Source organism: Triturus cristatus, chromosome 1_2 (genome assembly GCF_964204655.1).
Source record: "Triturus cristatus chromosome 1_2, aTriCri1.1, whole genome shotgun sequence".
Lineage (NCBI taxonomy): Eukaryota > Metazoa > Chordata > Amphibia > Caudata > Salamandridae > Triturus > Triturus cristatus.
Window position 1 is genome coordinate 101,369,056 of NC_140580.1, and position 26,287 is coordinate 101,395,342.

Consider the following 26,287-nt stretch of genomic DNA (forward strand, 5'->3'; position numbering starts at 1 on the left):
GCGTAAATCATTCTACATTTAGCACATAGATCACATTAGGGCCTGGCGCCCTATTTACCTTCTAGTCCCCCTGGCCAACTCAAAAGGGGCTAAAATGCCCTGTGTCCCCAAAGTCAGGGCGCACTGCCTAGCAGTGGAATCCAATTGCGCCACTGCGCAAAGCTAAACGGTGCAGCTGCCCACTACTTGCTGGGCAGCTGGAAAACAGTCAACTGGGGCTTGGGCTCGCAATGGCCCTTGGAACAAGTATGCCCGGCGTTGGAGCCACACGGGGCTCTGAAAGTAAATTATGTGCCCAGACAATAAAGCATGGGCCCCTCTGGGCCCGGGTAACCAAGTATGACCAAACGTTGGAGCCACCTGGCTCTATAATAACTACTGCGGAGTGTTGGAGCAATCTGGCTCTGAGGATCAATCTGCCCATCACTAGGGCCACGCGGGCTCTTACCCCAAAGGATGCCCCGCTGTCGGAGCGGCCCGCAACTGCGAGCCCACTCACTAAATGGGCACTGTGCACCTATCTCTGGCCTCCCCCACAGGGAACTGGAGGGCCTGGGCCCCCGAGACCTCTGGACCCCCGGGGAGGCCCTTAAACAAGTACTGTCATGTTGGAGCGGCCTGCTGCATGATTGGGACCGCTCTGACCGGGTGCCTCTACCCGGCGTCCTCCCTCCCTCTGGGCAGCTCTACTCACCAGGCTGCTCTCCGGAGGTGGCGGGGGACGCTGTCTCTTCTCGCGGTCTGCCGGGGCTCCCCATCGCTCACGGGAGCCTCGGCGGTTTTAATCGAGGCAGCGGGCGGGGCTCTCTCTCCCTCTCGAGAGCCTCGCTGGCGGCGGCTGCATTTTTCTGGGGCTTCCCTTCACCTCTGGGAGCCCCGCGCTGCCATCAGCCAACTATGCGGTGTGGCACGGCTTCCCTCCGGTGGGGGGGGGGTGGGGGAAGCGGAAATCGAACACCCCAGGCCTCGCCCGCAGTCAGGCGGCACGGGCCTGGCTTCCTGTTTTCCGCGAGGGCCGCGGCGTTGAACTTTGCGATGTCGTCAAAATGAGGGGTGGCTCCCTCGTAAGTAAGCACATAAAGCAGGGTGGGCACCTGCTAAATCAAAGCCAAAAATACGCGGAATAAGCGGGGTGGGCAACCGCAAAAGCCCACAAGGAGGGGGGAATCCCTATGAGGGGGATTCCCTCGGCAAGGGCCGCAGCGCCGCGCTGCTCAGCCCCCAGGCTCTAAGGCAGTATCAAAACCTTGGCAAAAGCAAGAAATAAAACAACAGGTCCAAGAAGTCCATCAGGCATCCAGGGGCAGGGCAGGGCCCAGGGAGGAAAGTCTTCCCCTGAGCCCTAGCAGCAGCACGCCCCTGGTAGATTCAAGTACAGAACAAGAACATTTTCATGGGGTAACAGGCCCTCTATTTATATCCGCAAATCCTTTGTTTTACAACTGTAGGGCAAGGGGAGAACCAGATACAACTGGTTCAGGAGCACTTGAGCACTTTGTTTTGCTCAGCTCCTCTCTTCTATTCACAGGACAGGCCAGGGACATCAGACGCACCACAGGGGGTGGAGCCAGCATTGTGAAGGGAAGGCCCAGCCCTATTCAGGTCCCAGGTGCAACTCCTCCCTCCCATCTACATGCAGATCTCTCCATTCACCACTGGGCAGACTCACCCTGGCTCCTGGAATTCCCCAGCTCTCTCAGCTCCTGTCAATCACAAGCCAGACAGGCAATTCACATCACACAGCACACAGACATGCCAACTTCTAAAAGTGGCACTTCTCCACCAGTTACAATAAATCTGCGCACACCATTGCGCAGCATTTATTATCCCGAGTTCGCACATACCAAACTTGACCCTGCACTCCCCTCACATCAGGAACTATCATGGACACACATATCCCCCATGCATTCCTATGGGAGGGCAGGCCTATCTCACCACATGCACTCAAGAGAGCGCACGCACTTTACACTGGGCTACAGTGCTAAAGTGTGCAGAGGCCAAAAATCACTACCACTATGTCAGAGCTTAGGGCAAAAAGTTCAGGGGTGAACCTGCCAGAAGGGCCAAGTCCAACACGGCTGATGACATCATATGACTGAGAACAAGCCCCCCGAACTGAGAGAGGGACTGAGCACGCAAGTAGTGGCTACACTGGCATACCTTGCTAAGGCACCCGATTGTTTAAATGTACAATGATAAATAATAGAACCATAGACATTTGCATGAGTAGCAGACGCATAGCTTCGAGACAAGTGGCACGCGAACCTTCCATACACCCGCAAGTACATGCTGGCCGGGAATGCTAATAGTAGCATTACAATGCAGAGGGACATCCAAACCCTAGTTAGCCACACACACACAAACCAGGTACCATACTGGCATAGTTGTTGCTATAGTTGGGCATACCAGTTTGGACGAACGTCACTACCGAGTTCGTCCCCAAAAGTGAATTTACTCAGTGCTTAACGTAGACCTAGATAGATCGTTTCCACCCCTCACCAGAACTACAGCTGCTTCCAATGCGCAGGCCCTGGCAGGCTGGCTTACTCACTGGGAACTACTAGACATATGGTGCACCCCCGACCCGGATGCGCAGGTTTACTCACACTATTCCGTGGTGCACGGACTACATGTGCGACTCGACCGCATGGTGGGTTCACAGGCACTGCTCCCCCTCGTTTGAAAGATAAAATACCTAGGCCAGACACACTCTGACCACAACCCCCAGTTGCTGCAGCTCGCATGGGAGGTGGATCAGCCCCCAGTTCCTACATGGCAACTCCAGCTTGCTGCGCTGGAACACACAGCATTCCGTTCATCACTAGGGACGGCGATCCTTGAATATTTTGAAGCTGATGGGGGCACAGCAGGTAATACATTAGTAGAATGGGAAGCATTTAAAGTAACAATAAGGGAGCATTGCATGGGAGCCCTCTGGAATGTACGCAAGCAGCTGTCTGACTCCCTTAGGAGAACAGAAGCGCAGCTGCTGAGGCACGAACAAACCGGGGAGGGGTAGGCTGGGATATGCACCGTCTGGAGGCACTGCGTGCAGATCTTGCTGAACAATTGGAACGCCTTCGATGCCATAACTATGCAGCGCACACGGCTCAAACACACGCCACCACATACCGAGGTGGTCGGATGCTCGCCTGACTGATAAGGCAAGAACACACCTGTAAACCAATAGGTGCGTTATGGGCAGACACGGGGCACATATTATTAACACAGCGATACCAAAGGGGATGATGGACGGAGCGTTTGAGCAAATCAAACACTCACCCCCAGTCAACTGATCTGGGTTTAATCCATCATCATTCTTTAGCTCACTCCACTACCCCAGTTAAGAAATGGCCATATGCAAATCAGTCTGACCCTGTGCCTCATGGGAACAGTCCAGCCCGAACTGCCAAGCCATGTCTTCCCTGGACCGGAAACAAGCATCCTGGGACCAGTTTCGGGTTCATAACCCTCATCAGTCAGGCTATCTTGAATCCAGTGGCAAAGTGAACAAGGGACCCACGTCCGAGCATACCCTGCCAACTTAGGGCGAACAAAGCGATACCAAAGGGGATTGTTCTGCATTCTGTCCGTCAACTGTTGTTTTTGCACATATTATATACACAGCACGAAATTCACGCAGCCATGAAGCAACACTACACTCAGCTGTTTCAGTCTCAGGGGCGCTGCAGCAAACAGAGTCTGGTATTTTTTAGGTCCTCTACAGCTACCCGTGATGACATCAAAGCACAGGGAAACGCTTAATGAGCAGATCTCATTAGAAGAGATCAGGGACGCCATTACGTCCCGAGCCACGTGGAAAACACCAAGACCAGATGGGCTACCGGCAGAATACTATAAGGCGTACCAGGTGTCCTCACACATCGCCTCAATGCCCTATATGAGGCCGCAGCAGAGGGGGGACAACTCCCTACCTTCCTGCGGGAAGCACACTTGGTGTCATTACTAAAACCCGATAAAGACCCCATGGAAGTAGGCTCATACAGGCCCCTTGCTCTACTTAACACCGACTACAAGAGAATTGCAAAAGTCTAAGCAGACGGGTTAATGCAGGTGGTCCCCACATTGATTCATACGGATCAGAACGGCTTTGTGCCGTCTCATAGTGCTTCACTTAACCTGCGCCACTTCTTCAGGATAGCGGCTGACTCCGTACATGCTTGGCCGAAGGCTGGTTGTCTAATTTTGGACCTCGAGAAAGCCTTTGATTCCCTAGAGTGGGACTATCTTTTTCCGGCGCTCGAGAAATACAACCTGGGCCCTGCCTTTTTTTTGCAGCTGATCCGCCTGCTCTACACTGAGCCGGTCGTCAGGGTCAAAATGGGCCACTACATATCGGGTACAATCCCAGTATGGAGAGGGACAAGGCAAGGGTGTCCTCTATTCCCCCCTTCTTTTCGCACTGGCAATACAGCCACTGGCGGATACAATACGTATACAGCTGGGTGATGGTATTCCTTTGGGGGATGGCACACATCGGGTGTTGCTCTATGCGGATAACCTCTTAGTTTGTCTTAGAGACATCAAAAATGTCCCCGGACAGCTGGCGCAGATCCTGCGCAATTTCACAGCACTCTCCGGGTTGAGGGTAAACGCTGATAAATCTGGCATATACTGCTTTGGTGAGGGGACCATGACCCGGTCCTTATCCTTAATGGTGATAGGGTACAGTGGAGGGCGGACATATTCCGTTACTTGGTCATACGCATATACCGTCAGCCAAATGATCTATTTGATGGAAACCTGGACAGAGCACTAACAGCCATCAAGCCCCAGATGCAGTTCTGGAGCACGCTTCGCCTCAACATAACAGACAGAGTGGCACTCACAAAAATGGTGACCCACCCAAGGCTTCTATACTACTTCACGAACCTGCCATTGTATATTCCTGCTCCCTTCTTTGACACGCTGGAGAGGCAGGTCAGAGATTTCATATGGGGCAGTGCCCGGCATAGAGTAGCACCAAAGAAGCTGTACTTACCCACAGACCGGGGAGGTTTAGCAGCCCCATGCTTCAAGCACTACTACTTGGCTGGCCAGTTGCAGTGGATAGCAAGGTGGTTAGTTGATCGACAGCGTGAAGACACGACAACAGCGCACCCACCTTACTCACTGTCACAGATCATCAGGCTCTTTCATCCTGGTGCGAAGACAAGGCCCCAGGAGCATTTGCAACTTGGTGTGGCATACAAATGCTTCTGTAGGAGCCTCTACATAACCCAACATATTACACCCTATGCGCCTGCACTGCACTTAGACAAGTCCCCCTGAGGCCAGACAACACTCACGGCTGCTGAACTCAGGGATTGGCAAGAGGCGGGCGTTCAATCCCTTGGAGACCTTTATCGTCATGGGACGCTCATACCGTACATGTCACTGCAGAGCGAGAAGGGCTTCCTCCAGGCCAATTCCTTCTACACCGTTCGCTGGTAACCACACTTATAGCTAAGTGGGGCGACCTTACAACGGAGTCACAGACGCACCATGCAATACCTGCATGTCATGGGACAGGGTAGACATCTCACGCGGGGGATTGCGGCCTCGCTCACGCAGCATGCAGTGATTGTCTTGGACTCACTTTGGCGCAACTGGGAACAAGACAAACAGTTAATTTTCAGATGTGGAGTGGGCCCAGCAGCTGGAAAGCCCAGTACGTATCCCGAGAAATATGCGGTTTCTGCAAATTCAGTACTATATCATTCAGAGAGCATATTTCACCCCGTCAAAATTAACCAGTATTTTAATCGCGATGATGCCGCATGCCTGAGATGCGCCATCTTAGATATCTACCTGATACACATGCTCTGGAGCGGCACTCGTCTTCACGCATATTGGAAGGAGATGGGAAATGTGCTGTATGCCTGTACTGAACGTGTGATACCTTTTGAATGGCCGACATATATACTGCACAAATTTCGTAGAACCCGCAGCACCAAAGTAACCTCTAGATTACTAGACTTGGGTATAGTGGCAGCTAAGAGATTGATCACCAAGAGATGGAAAGCACCGGACCCCTCACATGTGCAGGCATGGCGCCACTCAGTACTCGCATTGGTCAAAGCAGAAAGCATCGCTATTAGACGCGAGGAAACCATAGGCCTACGAAAAGTCCCCATTGCCACAAGCTGGGATGGAAACCTGATGGAACTACAGCAGAGCACAGGCGAAACAGGAGGAGACCCCCCCTGAAGATTAACACAGTATAGCAAAAACACACAAGCACACCACAGTTCCAGACTGAGACACTCAGATAGTAACTATATATATGGTATACGTGCACACATCTATGCGCTACTGCAGGGAATGAGCGTGCAGGCAGTAGACTTAAGAGAAATAAGCATGATCCAAATAGAGAGGTGGTTGGGGTGCTCCGAGTCGGTTTAATGTTTCCTTTTTCTTTCCATGTCTTAGTCAAATTAACCAGTTATTCCCATTTAAATGTTGCTGGATGAATCACAAGCAATGCAATGACAGCATGTTATGGTCAAAGGCAGTCTGCCTACGCTCGCAGGATATGATGATATACCATGCATAAATAATGCACATTGAACTTAACGCCTATGATGTGAGCTGTAGCGAACCAGAAATCCTTAAACCATGCATGATATAACAAATGTTTTCCCAACATCTGGTGATGAATGTAATGTAAGCTGTTGATAATATTGAAAACTTAAGAAAAAATATTTCAAAAAAATAAAGTAAGCAATCATCTAATTTCAGCTAAAGGTCTGGTGCAAGATTCTTCGTTTTTACCCCTCTGAGTCATGTTGCTTATTGATGGCCTGGATTAGTACGAGCCGCTTCCTGATTCTCCCCTCCATTTACTCTGAAGACTTCAACAACTTCAGAATTATACTGCCAGGTTGGAGTCTTTTGCCCCGCCTACTGCTTCTGCATTTGCCTGTTTGAAAATGCAACACAGGTTGCCCTTCTCCAAGAGCATCTTTAAAGCTATGTGAATTACATTCAAAGCTTACCACTGGTTCGGCCCATTCAGTTTACGGCACAAATTAATTAATTATTCTCCACAGCAGCAGCTGAAGTCCAGCAGTTCCCACCGGTTAGCTGGCCCCAAGTAGTGGCGTGTTTGACAGGTAGAGTGAGCTCTCTCAATCTCTATCTAAGAACTCCTGATCAGTTAGTGACATTCAATAACCTCCTGAAGACTTTGTAAGTTAGTGGCCTCTCTGCAGCACTCAGCTGTGTTTAGTGCCAGGAGGCCTTTAGGTATTTGCATACTCTATATAATTTTAAAATCAATTGTAGTGCAACCAACTTATGTTCACAAACTATGTAGTTGACCTACATTCACGCAAGATCTCGATGTTACTCTAATCAGATTAACATCAGGAGCAGGACTTTAATAATACAAAGAACCCTTGCCTGATCCTAATGCAATTCACTGCATGACAAAACAAATTATTGGTGCAAATGGCCTATAACCTGGTCTTTAACCATGGAGGATCATTTTAAATAACTGGTCAACATAGAATCAACAAGAAGCAAGACTGTAAGGAAAATAACCTAGGCTTCGCAAGAAAGAGCCCACGAAAAACAACCATTGCTTGAAGGAGACCCCTATGCAGTAGTGTTTCACCCAGGTGTGAATCCTGTCCAGCAAAGTAGAAACTTTAGCGGCTCAAAATTATTCTACAGCTCATCAAATCTTAATCCCAATAACTAATACCTTTACAGGGTCTGAAAACATTTGCTTAAGAACCAGCTCCTATCTCTTAAATGTATTTAAAAGGCAGAGAATGTGAATACTTGCTAAACGATCTCCATCTCGAGGTTCAGGGTAGGGATAAACTAGCCTGGTCTTGTTCAGTATATACCTGCATGTCTCACCTGCCATGCATAGTTGATAAAGGAATGTTTTTTTTCTATAGGAACGTCACACTACTAGAAGTTCTTAGGAGTCATTCACAAATAAAATCCATACGTAAGCCATGGAACTATTCGAAATGTATTGAGTTTTGATGGTCAAATTCTGCAACAAGTATCAACTCAATCCGATTATGCTGATGATAATTAAGCATTTCAAGGGTTTTGATTTGTGTGGATGGAAACATCAGGATGCTGGATAACAGAACATGGATATTCATTAGAAACTGAATACAGGCATATCCCTTTGGCACTTCTCAACATATAACTTAAGGGCCAGTATGTTTATAACTAAGCTCCACAAATGTTACTCTGAGCTCCATGGGGCGCAGGGGAAAATGCTGCCATTTCACAATGTGTTGGGTTCCTAACTTCTTTAAATACATCAGGCACCTCTCTTTCATTTATCTATGTAATTGGGTTTGTTGAAATTTCTGCAATATTCGGTGCACAAATTATGTAATAGAAATGGGAACTCACAATTTTGTATGAACATCTTTTTAAATCTCTCAGGGACTTTTTATTTTTAGTATTAGGTTAGACCATCAGTCTCTTGATTGGAGCTGGCTAAAAAGAATAATTGAATTTACCTTAGTTCTTGCCAACTATCAAAGTTAATTGTTATTTAGAAAACAATCCCATCAAAATGTCAATCTTGATGAAATACATAAACTAGGAATAGCGGAACTATCTAATGGAATACCACTGGATGGGTTAATGTCCTACATTACAGTAACAAAAAAAACTAACCAATGTCTACAATGTACTGTAACTCTAGATTGCTGGTAGTTCTACTAAGATTACAACTAAGGGACTGAGCTACAGCATTAGGGAAGTATACTGCGGTCGACTCCTGAAGTCATTAGTGGGCAAACAAGTCTGAATGAATGAATTGCGACACACAGCTTCGAGCTTTGAACCATTTCTAAGAGCACAAGAGAAACGTGTTGGTATAGGAAGAGTCAAAATGGAAGCAAATTCCACATGGTGGCCTCTCAACAAGTTATTTTCAATGTTGGGCAACATAAACAAGAGAAAGATAAAAGGTACAGCTCTGTAGAGTGTAATTGTGTATTTAATTAGGTTTGCTTTGCATGCATGTATGTTGGGATATAGAATAATCACAGCATGAAGGATCCAGTATGGATCGCAAGGGGGTGGAGTGCACATGGTGAAGGACTAAAAGAATGGTAGTTAATATGATGGGCAGGTATTCACAATATGAATTTCAGTCTCATCTCCTTTTAGGAGCAGCAGCTATGCTTAGTACAGGTGTGGACTACCTAAAACACCCATTGGGTTTGATAAGCACACATGTGGAGATGTAGTCTGAAGTCCTTGATGAATGCAGACACTGAGATGAAGTAAATGCTGAAGAGGTGAGAAGAGACACTGCATCCTTGGAGGACGCTTCATACCAGCTCTCACTGGGGTGCTAGGTGGGTCAGCCTGGATTAGAAGGGGATGAACCAGTTAAAGGCCTTTCCAGTGACCCGAGCAGGATCTCTGTAGGAGAACAAGGTGTGCAATGATGTCAAATACTGCTGAAATATCCAAGAGGCCCCTGCCGGGCAGCCTTCATTCAGAACTCCCAGGAGAAGCTGACCTACACACAAAAGGTCAGTATATGTTCCAAGACTCCGGTGTAAAACAGTTGAATTGCAATCCAAGAAAGTTTGACCTTCAATTCGATTGTGAGGGTTGTAGATGTAGGAAACTGGGTTTTTGTTGTAGCTGTCCCCCCACTTTCTGCCCCCTTTTTAGCTACTACATGCTGATTTTGACTCAAGACAGTGCACGGGGGCCTGCCAACCAGACCTCAGTGACGGTACTCCTTCCTTAAAAGAAAGTGATGTCTGATTGTTTCACAATTGGCTAAGGACTCCAGCACACCCCTGTAAGTTCCTAGAAAATGGTACCCCAGGTACCTAAGGCATGACTACTAAAGAGGGTCCCTAAGGGCGGCAACATATCGTATGCCACCCTAAGGGACCCACACACAAATTCCACCCAGACTGCAATTGCAGGCTGCATGACATAGTGCAAACCATGTTTGAAAACATGACATGGCACACTCCTGTGCCCCATGACAAGGACACTGAATGGGCTATATCTAAGTCCCCCCTAAGGCAGGGTGTATTATAGTACATGTGAGGACAAATCTGTATGAGCAGATATACCCCTGTAACGTCCAGGTCATTACTAGATCGTGCAAGTGAACAGGGAAGCCATCTTAAGGTAAGTATTGGGCACTGGTGAAAACGAGTTTCCCAGCTACATATTGTAGGAAGCTGGCTCTGTATATACTATACCAAAGTGAGGTATAGTGTGTACAGAGTCCAGTGGAACCCCAAAGGTAGGCAGAGGTAAAAGTAGATAGCACCTTACTCTCTATTTGTGGTAGTGTGTGTGAGCAGTAAGGCTTTATCAGAGGGTAGTGTTAAGCATTTGTTGTACACACTCAATCAACAAATGATGTCACACTCAAAGACTGAACTCAGACCAATTTGATTTGTATAAAAATATTATTTTTTTTTATATTTATTTTCTGGAACAAAGCAAGCCGGGTACAGGTAAGTGTAAATAGTACTTTTCAAGGAAGGTTGAACAATTAAATCAAGCTGAATGAAAATGACTGTTACAGGTTTGTAAATGTTTTCGATACAGTGGAAATTACTGTTCGATTACTTTATGGATTACTTTTTCTACTCAGTGTGATATGCCTACATATCAAACTGGGACATTTCCTAGAGAAAAGGTAAGTAAAGCAGTTTTTAGTTCTTTGCAGCTTTTTCAAGTTCTCATACAAAACCAACTGCACACTTAGAACAATTTTCAAGGAGAAACAGTCAATCTATTCCTATGGAGAAAATTTGGTTATCGGTTAATAGGCAAGTACTTGGTTGTGGGAGTTGGTATTCTGGGGTTAGAAACAGGGTTCCCCCAGGGTCAAGGATGCACTCTCAAAGCATCCTTAGCGGCACCAGGTGCAGGGTGCTGAGGCCCAATGTTACCCAACGGGGGATAGGGGCCTCCGGTTAGTGGCTGCTCACGAGCAGGCCACAGGGTTGTCGGAGCAAAGCTCCTGGTGTTAGGCTCGTGGCAAAATGGGATCCGAGTTAGCACCCAAAGTAAACCAGTAGCGGTGCATGGGTGGCTGGGTGCAGGGTGCTGTTTTGGCGTTGGGTGGTCTATTGTTTATATTGGGGATTCTCCTGTTGCAACAAAGCCTGCAGGCTCGGGGACCAAGATCTTCTGGAAGTGACCACCGGTTGGAAAGGTAAGTTGGGATGCCTGGGGTTGCTGGGACACCATCGGTTGGGCCACCCATGGCGAGTTGGGTGCATAGGTGTCTTTAGGCATTGAGTTTTCTTACCAGCTCCGGTCGGGGGATCCTCCAGAAAGAGGGATCAGGCCTCGCTTGGAGATTCGAGGCAGGTCAGAGATCACGAGATCTCAGGTCAGTATCGCCGGGAAGACCTCCTCGTGGTGCTGGGCCACTCGAACTCGGGTCATGGGCGTCAGGTGCAGGGTGTGTGTAGACTCACGGTTTTGGCTGGAGTCCGATGATGAGCAAATCCGGTGCTCACGGGAGACAAAGTCTTTCTTGTAGAACGCAGGACAGGTCCTCGAGTTCTTGAGGTTACTGGCTGCAGGACACACCGGGATTTCACTGTAGCAGGTTCAAGGTGAGGACAGACCGGTAAGGCTGGGGCCAAGTCAGTGGGCGTCCTCCTTCTTTTCTTCTTCTTGGTTGGTTCTTGTCTCAGGAGGTCAGGGTTGCCTCCAAATACTAAATTTAGGGGCATTACAGGTAAGTAAAGGTTGGGACCAATGGGTCGCTTCTTGGGGTGGGTACACCCCCTATTATGCCATCCTCCAGTGGAGGGGGCATATGCCTCACTCTGGTTGGCGGGGACTGAGATTTGTGCTTCACCTCGCCTCCCTCACCTGAGCGGTGGGATTGGTTAAGGTGGGCACACCTCCCTTCCTCACTTGCTTGCTTTTCCCTCCAATTCTCCCGCCCAAAGTGGGGGTCAGAACCGGTGGAAGCCAGTTGCTGGAAGCAGCAAAGGCTTGGGACAGCTCACAACGGCAGCAAGCCTTTCAAGCTTCCCCTTCGTGTACCCTGTCCATCCTGGGGAAGGAGGCTTGGCACCTCGTCCCAGGATGTGCATTGTTTCAGACCCCCAAGAGCAGCAGGCCCTCGACCCAGGGGTCCAGACACATGTCTGGTGGTGGCAGCTGGCAAGCAGCCACTCAGACTGGATACCAGTGTTGGGTCGTTTTTCAGGGGGCACCTATAAGATGCTCTCTGAGTGCATTTTTAATTAAATCCCACACTGGCATAATGACAAACTCCCAGCACCATATACTCTTAATGGCATTACTGCACTTACAATGTCTAAGCATTGACTTAGACACTGTAGGGCTCATGCAACTGTACCCTCACCACTGGTATAGCGCACCCAGCAAGAGGGGAGGCCGACCTATGCCAGGGCAGTGGGTTGTAGGCATGGCACACAGGAATGTGGCCATGTCAACTCTTCACTTTGTTCTGCACTAAAACACGCAGCCGCAAAGGCAGTGTGTGTGTGTAAAGGTACAGGGCCTCTAAGGGTGGCACAATAAGTGCTGCAACCCTTAGAGACCTTCCCTGGCCACAGTGCCCTGGTACCTGTGACACAATTTACAAGGGACTGACCTGTGGCCAAGGAGTGCCAATTGGGTTTGGTTTTTAGTGCAGTTTTAAGGAAAGAACATAGGCTCTAGGTACCTGTTTGGCAGCAACCGAAGGTACACTCAGTCAAAGTACATCAGCAGTTTAGCAAAAAGGGGGGAGCAACCATGCAAAAAGATGGCACTTTTTTTTTTTTTTACACTTAATGGCTTCACTGAAACCTACGGTATTTGGTATTAAATAAGTCATATTAATAAACCCACACAGATTCCAGTGATAGATTTATTAATATATGCACCCAGAGGGTACCTTAGAGGTCCCCCGAACCTGCCTGCTCTGACAGGAGGTGTTTACACCGGCTCCAGCAGGATGGCTAGTAAATTAGCATGTCAAAGCCGGGTGCTTTAAATAGCACACCGCCTTTGATATGCGAGGTTGGCTTCCTCCAGACCTGGAGGATGCCACCCCCTGCCCCGAGACCCATTCGGCACCAGGACAGGCAGGAAATTAGTTATGCTGGAGGCGTGTTGCACTGCCAGGCTGGACACACCTCTAGGGTGGGCAGCCTGAAGTGAACACGAAAATTAGAATTACACCATCTTGTGGGACAGAGAAATGCCCACTCCCCACAGGAAGTGGTCATCTAGGGAGTGTGGTGACCCCAGGGCTAAGTAGCCCATTAGCTACTTCACTTCACTCCGGTTAATGCCACTAAATTGAGCATTTAGATGGCCCCCTGACGTGAGGAAATAGGAGTTTGTTGTACCCTGTGGCACAAGTAGACACTGGTAGCAGCTATCTGTTGTACAAGACACTGGTGGGGTTGCTGAGTATGCTGTACCAGTATCTTTTGTTGCGATGATTCCTCTTGTGTTGCTTGACGTGTTGCCTCTTGTATGCTTGATGTAGCATTGTTTATTAGTTGTCTGCGCTAGTAATACTTGTGCCTCCTTCTCACCCTCTGGACTCATTACAGATGTCATCTTGCGCTTCCTTGACCAGTAGTGGAGATAAGTAGGCCAGTGGGAACGTCTCAAACTCTCGCTCGTCGCCAAAATATGTTGTACCCTGTGGCACAAGTAGACACTGGTAGCCAAGTAAAGTTCAGGAGCACCTTTATTCTGTAGCTGATCCAAGTACATCCAGATGGTACACAGGTAAATCAGGTAGGTAGTCCAGGTAAACAGGTGATGTAGATGTAGGTTAGCCAGTACTCAAGCACTTAGTTCCAAGTGACAGAAAACCCCACCAGGAGCAGCCTGCCTGCTGCTCAGCCCAGCTCTGTCATTCCTCACTCACACAGACACCCAACATTCCGTGCATCATTGAATGTCTAACATTCTACAGTAAACATACATATTGGCTGAGCAGCAGGTAGACTGAAGAACTACAAGATATAAGTAAACTATGCAGGGCATAACAGATTTGAATACAGGGAACCAAGGAAAAAAGAAGAAGGTCTGAAGAGAGCGAGAACTGAAAACATGCCCAAAGATTGGCGCCAAACCCCACCAGGCTGCTTGCACTTCGCTCACAGCTGGGACAGACTTCGCCAAACACTGGACACCCTCCCCAAAACCCTTGGAGATCTGCCCACCCCTCATCAACCGGGAAAGATCTCCCCTGGAGTAGAAGAGCTGCTCCCCTGCCCCTGCAGGCACTGTAAATCATTTGCCGGTCCACTGTGTTGCTAGTCATTGAGTCCAGCGAATGAGCAGCACAACAGAAGAAATGTCTTTGTGCTACAGAAGGTCTCCTTGCCAAGTTTGGAGAAGACAGGACCTCCAGGAGCAGATCAGCACCTATACCCTGGGTATCGGAGCAGTTGCAGCAAACAAGGCTTGTTGGTTGTCCAGTCTGGACTCCAAAACAAAGCAAGACCTACTGTTGAGACGTCTGGATCCACCAGGCCCGCACTGAGGGTGACCCAGCTGCCCCGTTTCTTCTCTCCACCAGTTGCAAGACCCAGAGTGAGCCTCTGACCAACCATGACCCGAAACCTCAAAGTACCCTTGCACTTCACACTCCACAGCCTGAGTCCGAGGGAGGGGACTCTGCAAACGTGGTCCTGAGACCCTCAGGAGCAGAGTCCACTCTTTCTGCAGGTAGCGATATATGCAAGAGCCTTCAACAGCGTGATCCTGCCGGACAAAGCCCCACTGCACTAAGCCCCCCAGCCCGAGTGGACCAACTGTGTCCCTGTGTGCCCAAGACCTGAGCCCCCTGTGGGTTCACCCGGACTGGCCTCCCAGGCCCCACTTGCAGCCTCTTTTCAACAGTACCCTTTCCCATTGACTTGAATGGGGCATCCAATGCCGAAAAGCACCTGTGAACCTGGACACCAAGAGCCGACAGAAGTGAGTTGTTGGTGCTGCCTTGGACTTTGCCCCATACTTACCATAAGTCCCAAAGAACAGTCCTGTAAGTCATTGTCAAGTGACCAAATACAGTATATTTTTCCCCCTACAGGACAATATTACCGCTTTAAAAATAGATAAAACTTGAACAATCCGTATCTCGAAAAGTACTTACTTTATTACGATGCTCTTGGTGTTTAATATAAAATTATGTTTATTTTCATGAATTGGCGTTTGATTTCTTTATTGAGTGTGTGTCTCACTTACTGACTGTGTGTATGCAATAAATGCTTAATAATATCCACTGATCAGCCTAAACTGCTCGTCCACACTACCCAAAGAGGGCATTTGGGATTATTATTTCAACCTTTGTAAACCAGTAAGTGTCGCCTGGACTTTCTGCAGTCTACCTCATTTTGGTGCACCATACATCTTCCTACAGTAAACCATAAACTATCTTCAATATTTTGCTTTTCAATAGATAGTAGAGGGCTTTGTATGGAGGAAGACCTACCCATTTTGGGAGGAAGGTGCCAACTATATGTTTTAAAAACTTAGCTATAAATTATTCTGTGACGGACCGGTTTGTGTCAGTGGCGAGACTTCTGATCATTATTTTAAATGATGGGCAAGGATCATGTGTGGAAGAAGCATTATTATCTTCCAAAAAGTCTGAAACTGAGACGGATGAGAGGACTATGAATTGGAGGGGCACGAGTGGCTGGGTACTAGTTTAATAAGTACAGACGGAATTTTAACTTTTACAAAGATGCCTGTTATTGTTGAACTGGTCTGAAATTCATTGCAAGAGTCGATATGAGCTTTCATGAAATGTTTGGTTCGCTCAGTTCAATTATGTGCACAACAGTTCTGCTTGGCTTGAACACAGGCGATGCAGTCGCAGTCAGACTTGTATTTCTCCCAACAATATTCCATCAGGGCTTTCTTAGGTTGCCAGTGGATTTTTAGACCATGTATGTTTCTGAGAGAAAGGGAAGTTAGGACTTCTAGTTATTCATGCATAGCAAAAACGAAACCTCATCTGGTCTGCCTAAAAGTGCTGTTTTATATGTGCTAAAAATGGCCAGGAAAAAAAACTAACAAGGGGATGTTCTGTAAGTCATGTATAATAACAATACTTTGGCGAAAAGCAAGCATAGTTCATATTCATCCAGTGAACAGGAGCCCCACATCTGTAAAATATCTCCATCACAACAATATAGGAACGCACTGCAGCGTTTAGGTCGATTACATGTTCTGGTAGAGCCCAAAGTCCATTTGTCCAAAACAACAAACAATGCATGAAACCCAGTGCCTGCTGAAGGCAATTGGCTGCGTCTTAGCAAACCATCAAAATGAGACATCGCTGAAATATCAAACCGTGTCAAGAAACTTACCTTTTGCTGTCTGAGTAACTGTTATCTCACTGTCCACAAGATTGACGTACACATCATAAAGATCCGGCCGATTACTCACATCTGAGTCTGTGAATCCTGCAACGTATCCTGCATAGAAGGAACAACATGTAATGTAATGTGGAAAGTAAGGTATAAATGTAGACATTCCTGTATTTGGATAGCTGAAACACTTTGTAACAAGTACAGAAGATGCAACATCCTGCACAAACACTTGCATATTGGTGCACATAAGCACAGGATTATCAGCCCAGTCAATGTGAAATATTTATAAGAGAGCATATCTGGTAGAATGGTGTCTTACCTTTCTTCAGCATAGCTTTTCCCTAATTCGGTGGCTACTCTTTTGGCAGAGTTTAGCCCTTATAAAAGAGAAACTAACAGCAGGTGCTCATTGCTTTATAGCCAAACTAGTACTGCTATTAGTTATCTTGTTGATGCCATCATCTTTTCATATTGTGATTTGTTGCACCAAACTGGTTTGCCATAGACAAGGGGCTTCTATTTACACTGTGCGCCTGTTGGAACTGGGGTTGCCAATTCACAAGGGTAGCCTGGCTCGTGGCAGGAAGGCTCCCAAAGGCATTCTGTATACAGTAGCCGTGCAGCACACGCATCCAACTTAGCAGAGTAACGCACACAATAATACGACTACACACCACTTGTGTTTAAAAACAGGACTTTTTATGTCGTGTTCATTAATAACTGGGAATAACATATGCAGTGCATTAGTATGTATTCATTAACAACTGAATAGTCTTGGCAGTATTTAGCGTAAATTCATCAACGACTGTATGACTTATACAGTATAATAACTTATTCTCATCAATGACTGTATGACATAGTAGTATAATAGCATATACTCATCAATGACTGTATGACATAGTAGTATAATAGCATATACTCATCAATGACTGTATGACATAGTAGTATAATAGCATATACTCATCAATGACTGTATGACATAGTAGTATAATAGCATATACTCATCAATTACTGTATGGCAAAAGCATTGTAAAGGCATATCCCCAACAAACTACCAGTAGTCCCACCCGCTCTAAGTAGGACTTCCAGTCATCACCATCAAAAGGGGTACATTAATGGGGGCTGTGGCGCTGGCCACGTGGCTTTCTTCCGCCTCACACGCTCTTGCTTTTATATCGTCTTTAATGTCCCGAGCCTCCCAAGGACCTACCAGGCTCAAGAGGTCCCGTCCCAGTCTCTCCCGGGGAGGGGCGGATGCGGGGCTGCCTCTCGAGGGGTGAACACAACTCGGCAACCCCCCTGCGCTACTCGGGTCTCCGCGCCCCTCCCCCCGGGAAAGTTACCTGAGATCTTCGGCCCTCCGGGGCCCTTGCGCTGGTCTCTTCAAGGCGCCGTCACTGAGGGAGGCTTCCGGGGAAGGCGCCAGTCCAACTACTCCCGCTGGGAGCAGCGCCGCTGACGTGAGGCGATGACAGAGCTCGGGGAAGGCTGGTCGTGGGCGGGGGCGAGGCCTCTGACACGGCCGACGCCCCGTCACGTGATGGAGGTCGCGAAAAGGTCGTCCAGCCCCCTGACAAGTGCAATGGCAGCTACCCCGGGCAGCGGCGGTGAGTGTGAGAACAAATAGCGCTTCGCCACCACAGCGCTTCAGGACTCGGGCAGCGGCGGTGAGTGTGAGAACAAATAGCGCTTCGCCGCCACAGCGCTTCAGGACTCGGGCAGCGGCGGTGAGTGTGAGAACAAATAGCGCTTCGCCACCACAGCGCTTCAGGACTCGGGCAGCGGCGGTGAATTTGGGAACAAATAGCGCTTCGCCACCACAGCGCTTCAGGGGCAGGATAGCGCACTACCAGTTTAGTGCTGACAGAACCAGTGGGGGCTCTGAGGAGGATTCTTGGCTGAGTCTTCAGCAGTTCTTCATAGCTGGTGATTCCTTATGGCGCTGATGGTACACGGCCCTTTCTCCTGACAAGGTAACGGTTAGTTAGACAGTTCGGGGGATGGGGGTTTGAGTTGGAGGCTACTGCCAGTTAGGCCTCTCCTGATGGTCCCTAGGGGATTCCCTCACACTGGGCCAGGTCAGTGGGTTTGGTCAGGTATCCTCACGCAGCTTAGCGGGCAAGGCCTAGACCTAGTCACCCCTAGTGGTATAGGTGCCCCCTCCCCCTTCCGCCTAAACTCCAGCACAGGGTCCCCCCCAGGTCAGTGGTACCTCAACAACTGACTAGAAAGCTTCCCGCCCTTTCTATTTATACCCCCAGGTCAGGTGACCTCTCTCTATTCCGGAAGGTTCCAGGGCCTTCTACATTCTAGGGATGGTCAGGGGACCCAGGCTAGTGCTGTCACAATACCTAAGGGTTCTAGACAGCTCCTGACACTAGGGCGCTACTTGAAAGACCGCTCCGCAGTAGCAGGGGTCTGTGGCAGCCATCTTAGTGGTAGAGAGCACCTGCACCTTAGCATTGTCCAGCAATGGTAAGGTGCCCGAAGACCTAGAGCCAACCAAAAAGAGGGTGGAAAAAAATGAGGCAAGGGCGAAAAAAACAGGGAAGATCCCCCTAGGGCGGACAGGTCTAACAGGCGTCCCCCCCAGCCGAAAGTGGGGAGACCTACCCAACCTCTAGGGAGCTCTCCTCGCTAAGGCGGAAAAACCGGGAGAGACCGTCCGCATTGGCGTGGTCAACTCCGGGCCGATGTTCCACCCGAAAATCCATCCCCTGTAGGGAAATGGACCACCTTAGCAACTTTGGGTTCTCGCCTCTCATTTGCATGAGCCAGCGAAGGGGGCGGTGGTCGGTCTGTATGAGGAAGTGAGAACCAAAAAGGTATGGTCTCAACTTCTTCAACGCCCAGACCACCGCAAAGGCTTCACGTTCAATGGTGCTCCACCGTTGTTCCCTGGGAAGGAGCCTTTTGGATATAAAAGCCACCGGTTGGTCTTGGCCATCCTGGTTCAGTTGCGAGAGCACAGCGCCTATACCATGCTCAGAGGCGTCTGTCTGCACGATGAATTCCTTGGTATAGTCAGGAGTCCTAAGCACCGGAGCGGTGCACATCGCCTGCTTCAAGGTGTCAAATGCCTCCTGGCAAGCAGCTGTCCAGTTGACTTTCCGTGGTTGCTTTTTAGATGTTAATTCAGTCAGGGGGGCAACGATGGTTCCATACCCCCTGACAAACCGGCGGTAATATCCAGTGAGTCCGAGAAAGGCTCGGACCTCAGTCTGGGTCTTGGGGGGCTCCCAGGCCAATATGGCCTCAATCTTGGCCTGGAGGGGCTGCACCTTACCCCTGCCCACCAGGTGTCCCAGGTAAACGACAGATCCCTGTCCAATCTGGCACTTGCTGGCCTTGATGGTTAGACCAGCCCGTTGCAGAGCCCGCAGCACCTCCTGGAGATGCTGCAGATGGTCCTCCCAGCCGCTACTGAAGACAGCTATGTCATCCAGGTAGGCCGCTGAGAAAGACTCCATGCCAGATAGTACCTGGTTCACCAACCGCTGGAACGTGGCCGGAGCATTCTTGAGCCCAAAGGGCATCACTTTAAATTGAAAGTGGCCCTCGGGGGTGGAGAACGCCGTTTTCTCCCGTGCTCCGTCTGCCATGGCAATCTGCCAGTACCCTGACGTCAAGTCAATGGTACTAAGGTACCGGGCTGCTCCCAGCCGGTCAATCAGCTCATCCGCCCGAGGGATCGGATGAGCATCCGTCTTGGTGACGGAATTCAAACCCCGATAATCCACACAGAACCGAAGTTCTGGTGTGGTGCCCGGTGGGGCCGCTTTCGGCACCAACACTACCGGACTTGCCCAAGGGCTGCTGGAGGGCTCAATAACTCCTAGCTCCAGCATCTTGGTCACCTCACCCTGGATACTATTCTTCACTTTGTCGGACAGCCGATAAGACTTGGCTTTAACCGGTGGGCTGTCCCCTGTGTCCACATCATGGGTACACAGATGTGTGATTCCAGGCGTGAGGGAGAACAACGAGGCGTACTGCTCCAGTACCTGGCGGCAGTCCCTCCGTTGCTCCGGGGTCAAGGATGGGGAGAGGACCACTCCCTCTACCGTGCCATCCTTTTCGTGGGCCGCCAGAAGGTCAGGAAGAGGTTCGCTCTCTTCCTCTTCGCTTCCATCCGTCACCATGAGGAGGGTCATCTCCGATCTCTCATGGTGCGGCTTCAGGCGGTTGGCGTGGAACACCCGATGGGGTTGCCGGGGGGTCTTCAAGTCTACTACATAGGTGGTCTGGCCTCGTCGCTCCACAATCTCGAACGGACCAGTCCATCGGTCCTGGAGGGCGCTAAGCTCCCCAGGCTCCATGACCCACACCTTTTGTCCAGCATCCAACTCCACCGTCCGAGCGTTGCGGTCATACCACTCCTTCATGACGGCTTGACTGGCCTCTAGATTGGTTGAGGCCTCCTTCCACAGCTTGGCCATCTGGCTGCGGAATGCCAGCATATAGCTGACAACATCCCGGGGAAGCTTCATCGAAGTCTTCTCCCATCCCTCTTTGACAAGGCTGAGGGGCCCCCTAACGGGATGGCCGTAGAGCAGTTCAAAGGGGCTGAACCCGACTCCCTTCTGCGGCACCTCGCGGTACGAAAATAGCAGGCAAGGGAGGAGGATGTCCCATTTCCGCCTCAAGTCCTCTGGCAGGCTCCGGATCATCCCCTTTAAGGTCTTGTTAAAACGCTCTACGAGTCCGTTAGTTTGGGGGTGATAAGGAGTGGAGAACCGATAGGTCACCCCGCACTCCTTCCACATGGCCTTCATATAGGCTGACATGAAATTTGTGCCCCTATCCGACACCACAACCTTGGGGAATCCCACTCGGGTAAAAATCCCCATTAGGGCCCGCGCCACCACGGGTGCAGTGATGGTCCTCAGAGGAATGGCCTCCGGGTACCGGGTGGCGTGGTCCACTAACACCAGGATGAACCGGTGTCCCGAAGAGGTCGGAGGGTCCAATGGTCCCACAATGTCGATCCCGACCCGCTCAAAAGGGGTCCCGACCACCGGAAGCGGTTCCAAGGGGACCTTCACCTTGGTTCCTGTCTTGCCACTTGCCTGGCATGTCTTGCAGGTCTTGCAATAGGTGTCAGAGGCAACTCTCATCCTGGGCCAATAGAAATGCGGGACTAACCGCGCGAAAGTCTTGTCCTGGCCCAGGTGTCCAGCTAGAGGTATCTCATGGGCTAACTCCAGCAAAAAGGTCCGGTAGCATTGGGGCACGACTAAGGCCCTTGAAGATCCATGCACCGGAACCTTCGGCTCGCTATACAGGAGGCCATCCTCCCAGTAAACGTGGTAATTACCGGATTCTTTATTAGTCGCTTGAGCTGTGGCCTGTCGCCGCATGCCTTCAAGCGTGGGGCATTCTCTCTGGCCCCGGCGAAATTCCTCCCGGGTAGGCCCTCCTTCCACGCACCAACCGGCCGGGATAGGCAGGTCCCCCACAGGAATAACATCCACCTCCGCAGACTCTGGAGCCACAACCACCGGCTCCCCTTCCATCCCACGGGGGGTAGCCATCTCCTCTACTGGTCCAACTTCGGGTTGGGCTGTTCTTTCCGGCTCCAACTCGGTGTGAGCTCTCTGCCGGGCAGCTATGGACCTTGTGACCACACAGGCCCATCCTGGTAACCCCAGCATTTCTGTGTGGGCTCGTAGCTCCACTTCCTTCCAGATATTGGTCTCCAAGTCGTTCCCGAGCAGACAGTCCACTGGCAGGGCAGGGCTCACGGCAACTTTTAAGGGGCCTTTGACTCCTTCCCACTCAAATGAAACCTGAGCCACCGGGTAATGAATCAGGCTGCCATCGGCCAATACGGCCGGATGGAACATGTCAGGGATCAACTGCTCCGGGGACACCAGCCGCCTTACTACGGTGGTCATGCTGGCACCTGTGTCCCTCAAAGCCTCCACCTCCTGTCCGTTCACCTGCACCCTCTGCCGGTATTTGGCAGTATTCGATGGTAAGGAAATCACTGGAACCTCTTCCCTATCCCCCAGTGAGACAAGGGTCAGGCCTGTCCACTCCCCCTCCCTATCTAGGGGCAACTCCACCCCAAGCGCTATACTAGCCACCCCAGGGGGCTTACCTCCTGTGGGGGCGGGAGTTCTTTTGCGACACTGGACATCCCCCTTATAGTGTCCCACCTCCCCACATTCATAGCACTTGACTATTCTGGGTGGTTGACCCTTGTCAGGGTGAGTGGACTTTGGGAAACTGGACTGAGAGGGGGTCCCTACACCTTTCCCAAACTGCCTGTTTGGTGGGCCTCGGGAGAGCTCCTTCTTTTTATCTCCCCCCTCTTTCCTCTGGGGGGTGCTCTGTCCACCCTTCGGGCCATCTGCCCCGGAACCCTTAAAGGTCACTCGGGTACTAACCCAAGTGTCCGCCTCTTCCGCAAGTGTCCGGGGGTCGGTCAACTTGCGGTCCACCAAGTGTTGGCGCAGCTCCGGAAAACACTTATCCAAGAGGTGCTCTCTCAGAAATAAATTGTACAGACCCTCAAAATCCTGCACCTCGCTGCCACGCACCCATCCATCTAAAGCCTTCCTGGCATAATCATAGAAATCCACCCAGTTCTGCGTGGTCAACTTGTGACTGCTACGGAATCTCTGACGGTATCTCTCAGGGGTGAGGCCAAACTTTTTAAGCAGGGCCTCCTTCATCACTGGATAGTTGGTTTGGTCTACCTTCTCTAGATACAAGAGGGTGTCCCTCACTACGGGAGGTATATATCGGTACAGGCCACCCCCCCAGTAGCTTGTGGGCACCCCATGGACCTTCAGGGATACTTCGTACGCCTCCAACCACCGGTTGATGTCATCCCCTACCCCGTAACTAGCAATCACATCTTTTGGGAGGTAGAATTTAGGCTCCCGTGGAACCTCTGGTACGCTGCCACCATTTACATTCCCTTGCGCACTGATCTGTAATGCTCTCAACTCCAATTCTTTGAGCTGGAGCTCATGCGCAAGCTTCCTTTCTTCCATTGCTAGCCTCTTGTCTTCCTTTTCTTTTTCCAATTTTGCAAGCTCCCATCTCAGTAACCTCTCCTCCCTCCTGTCCTCATACTCCTCCGGCGAGGCACTCCTTCTAGACACACTACTGCCTGCCCCAGAACGTCTCCCTGGCGACAAGGTTTCACTGACATCAACGTGCAGCAGATCTAGTTCTCCTGACGTGCCCGCCTCCCCTAATGCCCCTTGCTCCTCTGGCTCCTCGTCCCCTTTCCTCTCTGGGTGGGCTAATACCCATGCTTGTAAGGCTTTACGGAGCTCTTCTCCTTTGGCTCTCTTCCCAACTGCCACCCCCATCCCCTGACAGAAACTCCTCAGCTGAACCACCGAGTATTCCTCTATGTTGGCTAGCTGGAACTCCATTCTGACAGGTGGGGACCCAGACAATATGAGTGAATATCAGGACGTAGGTAACAACTAGGGCAATCCTCTGGGCACACCGTTAGACAGTAGAGGCCACCTGGCTATGCTTGCTTAAACACTAGGTGTCCAATTGCGGCGTACTCTGCTTCACTGAAGGGTGCTGCACAACTACAGGACCGGATCCCACCGCTGAGCACCAAATTATGTTGGAACTGGGGTTGCCAATTCACAAGGGTAGCCTGGCTCGTGGCAGGAAGGCTCCCAAAGGCATTCTGTATACAGTAGCCGTGCAGCACACGCATCCAACTTAGCAGAGTAACGCACACAATAATACGACTACACACCACTTGTGTTTAAAAACAGGACTTTTTATGTCGTGTTCATTAATAACTGGGAATAACATATGCAGTGCATTAGTATGTATTCATTAACAACTGAATAGTCTTGGCAGTATTTAGCGTAAATTCATCAACGACTGTATGACTTATACAGTATAATAACTTATTCTCATCAATGACTGTATGACATAGTAGTATAATAGCATATACTCATCAATGACTGTATGACATAGTAGTATAATAGCATATACTCATCAATGACTGTATGACATAGTAGTATAATAGCATATACTCATCAATGACTGTATGACATAGTAGTATAATAGCATATACTCATCAATGACTGTATGACATAGTAGTATAATAGCATATACTCATCAATTACTGTATGGCAAAAGCATTGTAAAGGCATATCCCCAACAAACTACCAGTAGTCCCACCCGCTCTAAGTAGGACTTCCAGTCATCACCATCAAAAGGGGTACATTAATGGGGGCTGTGGCGCTGGCCACGTGGCTTTCTTCCGCCTCACACGCTCTTGCTTTTATATCGTCTTTAATGTCCCGAGCCTCCCAAGGACCTACCAGGCTCAAGAGGTCCCGTCCCAGTCTCTCCCGGGGAGGGGCGGATGCGGGGCTGCCTCTCGAGGGGTGAACACAACTCGGCAACCCCCCTGCGCTACTCGGGTCTCCGCGCCCCTCCCCCCGGGAAAGTTACCTGAGATCTTCGGCCCTCCGGGGCCCTTGCGCTGGTCTCTTCAAGGCGCCGTCACTGAGGGAGGCTTCCGGGGAAGGCGCCAGTCCAACTACTCCCGCTGGGAGCAGCGCCGCTGACGTGAGGCGATGACAGAGCTCGGGGAAGGCTGGTCGTGGGCGGGGGCGAGGCCTCTGACACGGCCGACGCCCCGTCACGTGATGGAGGTCGCGAAAAGGTCGTCCAGCCCCCTGACAAGTGCAATGGCAGCTACCCCGGGCAGCGGCGGTGAGTGTGAGAACAAATAGCGCTTCGCCACCACAGCGCTTCAGGACTCGGGCAGCGGCGGTGAGTGTGAGAACAAATAGCGCTTCGCCGCCACAGCGCTTCAGGACTCGGGCAGCGGCGGTGAGTGTGAGAACAAATAGCGCTTCGCCACCACAGCGCTTCAGGACTCGGGCAGCGGCGGTGAATTTGGGAACAAATAGCGCTTCGCCACCACAGCGCTTCAGGGGCAGGATAGCGCACTACCAGTTTAGTGCTGACAGAACCAGTGGGGGCTCTGAGGAGGATTCTTGGCTGAGTCTTCAGCAGTTCTTCATAGCTGGTGATTCCTTATGGCGCTGATGGTACACTGCCCTTTCTCCTGACAAGGGGTTAGTTAGACAGTTCGGGGGATGGGGGTTTGAGTTGGAGGCTACTGCCAGTTAGGCCTCTCCTGATGGTCCCTAGGGGATTCCCTCACACTGGGCCAGGTCAGTGGGTTTGGTCAGGTATCCTCAAGCAGCTTAGCGGGCAAGGCCTAGACCTAGTCACCCCTAGTGGTATAGGTGCCCCCTCCCCCTTCCGCCTAAACTCCAGCACAGGGTCCCCCCCAGGTCAGTGGTACCTCAACAACTGACTAGAAAGCTTCCCGCCCTTTCTATTTATACCCCCAGGTCAGGTGACCTCTCTCTAATCCGGAAGGTTCCAGGGCCTTCTACATTCTAGGGATGGTCAGGGGACCCAGGCTAGTGCTGTCACAATACCTAAGGGTTCTAGACAGCTCCTGACACTAGGGCGCTACTTGAAAGACCGCTCCGCAGTAGCAGGGGTCTGTGGCAGCCATCTTAGTGGTAGAGAGCACCTGCACCTTAGCATTGTCCAGCAATGGTAAGGTGCCCGAAGACCTAGAGCCAACCAAAAAGAGGGTGGAAAAAAATGAGGCAAGGGCGAAAAAAACAGGGAAGATCCCCCTAGGGCGGACAGGTCTAACAGCGCCCACGTTCTAAATGTGCTGTTTTTGCAGTGATCTACTTAATTTCTCATCCTGGCTTAAAGCGGATACCTGGTAATAGCACTTAAATATCGGGACAGATCCCTCACAAGCTTGACCTTACGGAGCACATGACCAACGGCACAGCCGCTAGGTATGGTTTTGGCTGGTGATCATTTTTCTTTACTAATGGTTAATTAATTTGTTAATGCTTTTTGAATGAAGACCAAGACAGAACAAGGTCCGGCAGTAATGTTGGGGAGCT

General features: G+C 50.2%; 1 protein-coding gene across 1 annotated transcript in view; it reads right to left on the minus strand.

Moving 5' to 3' along the window:
• The window catches only part of DENND10 (DENN domain containing 10), a 192,989-nt gene that overhangs the window by 63,038 nt on the left and 103,664 nt on the right, over positions 1-26,287 (minus strand). The window contains exon 7 of the mRNA XM_085602954.1: positions 16,341-16,448. Within this exon, the coding sequence (XP_085459080.1) occupies positions 16,341-16,448 (108 nt within the window). The remainder of the gene's footprint in view (positions 1-16,340; positions 16,449-26,287) is intronic.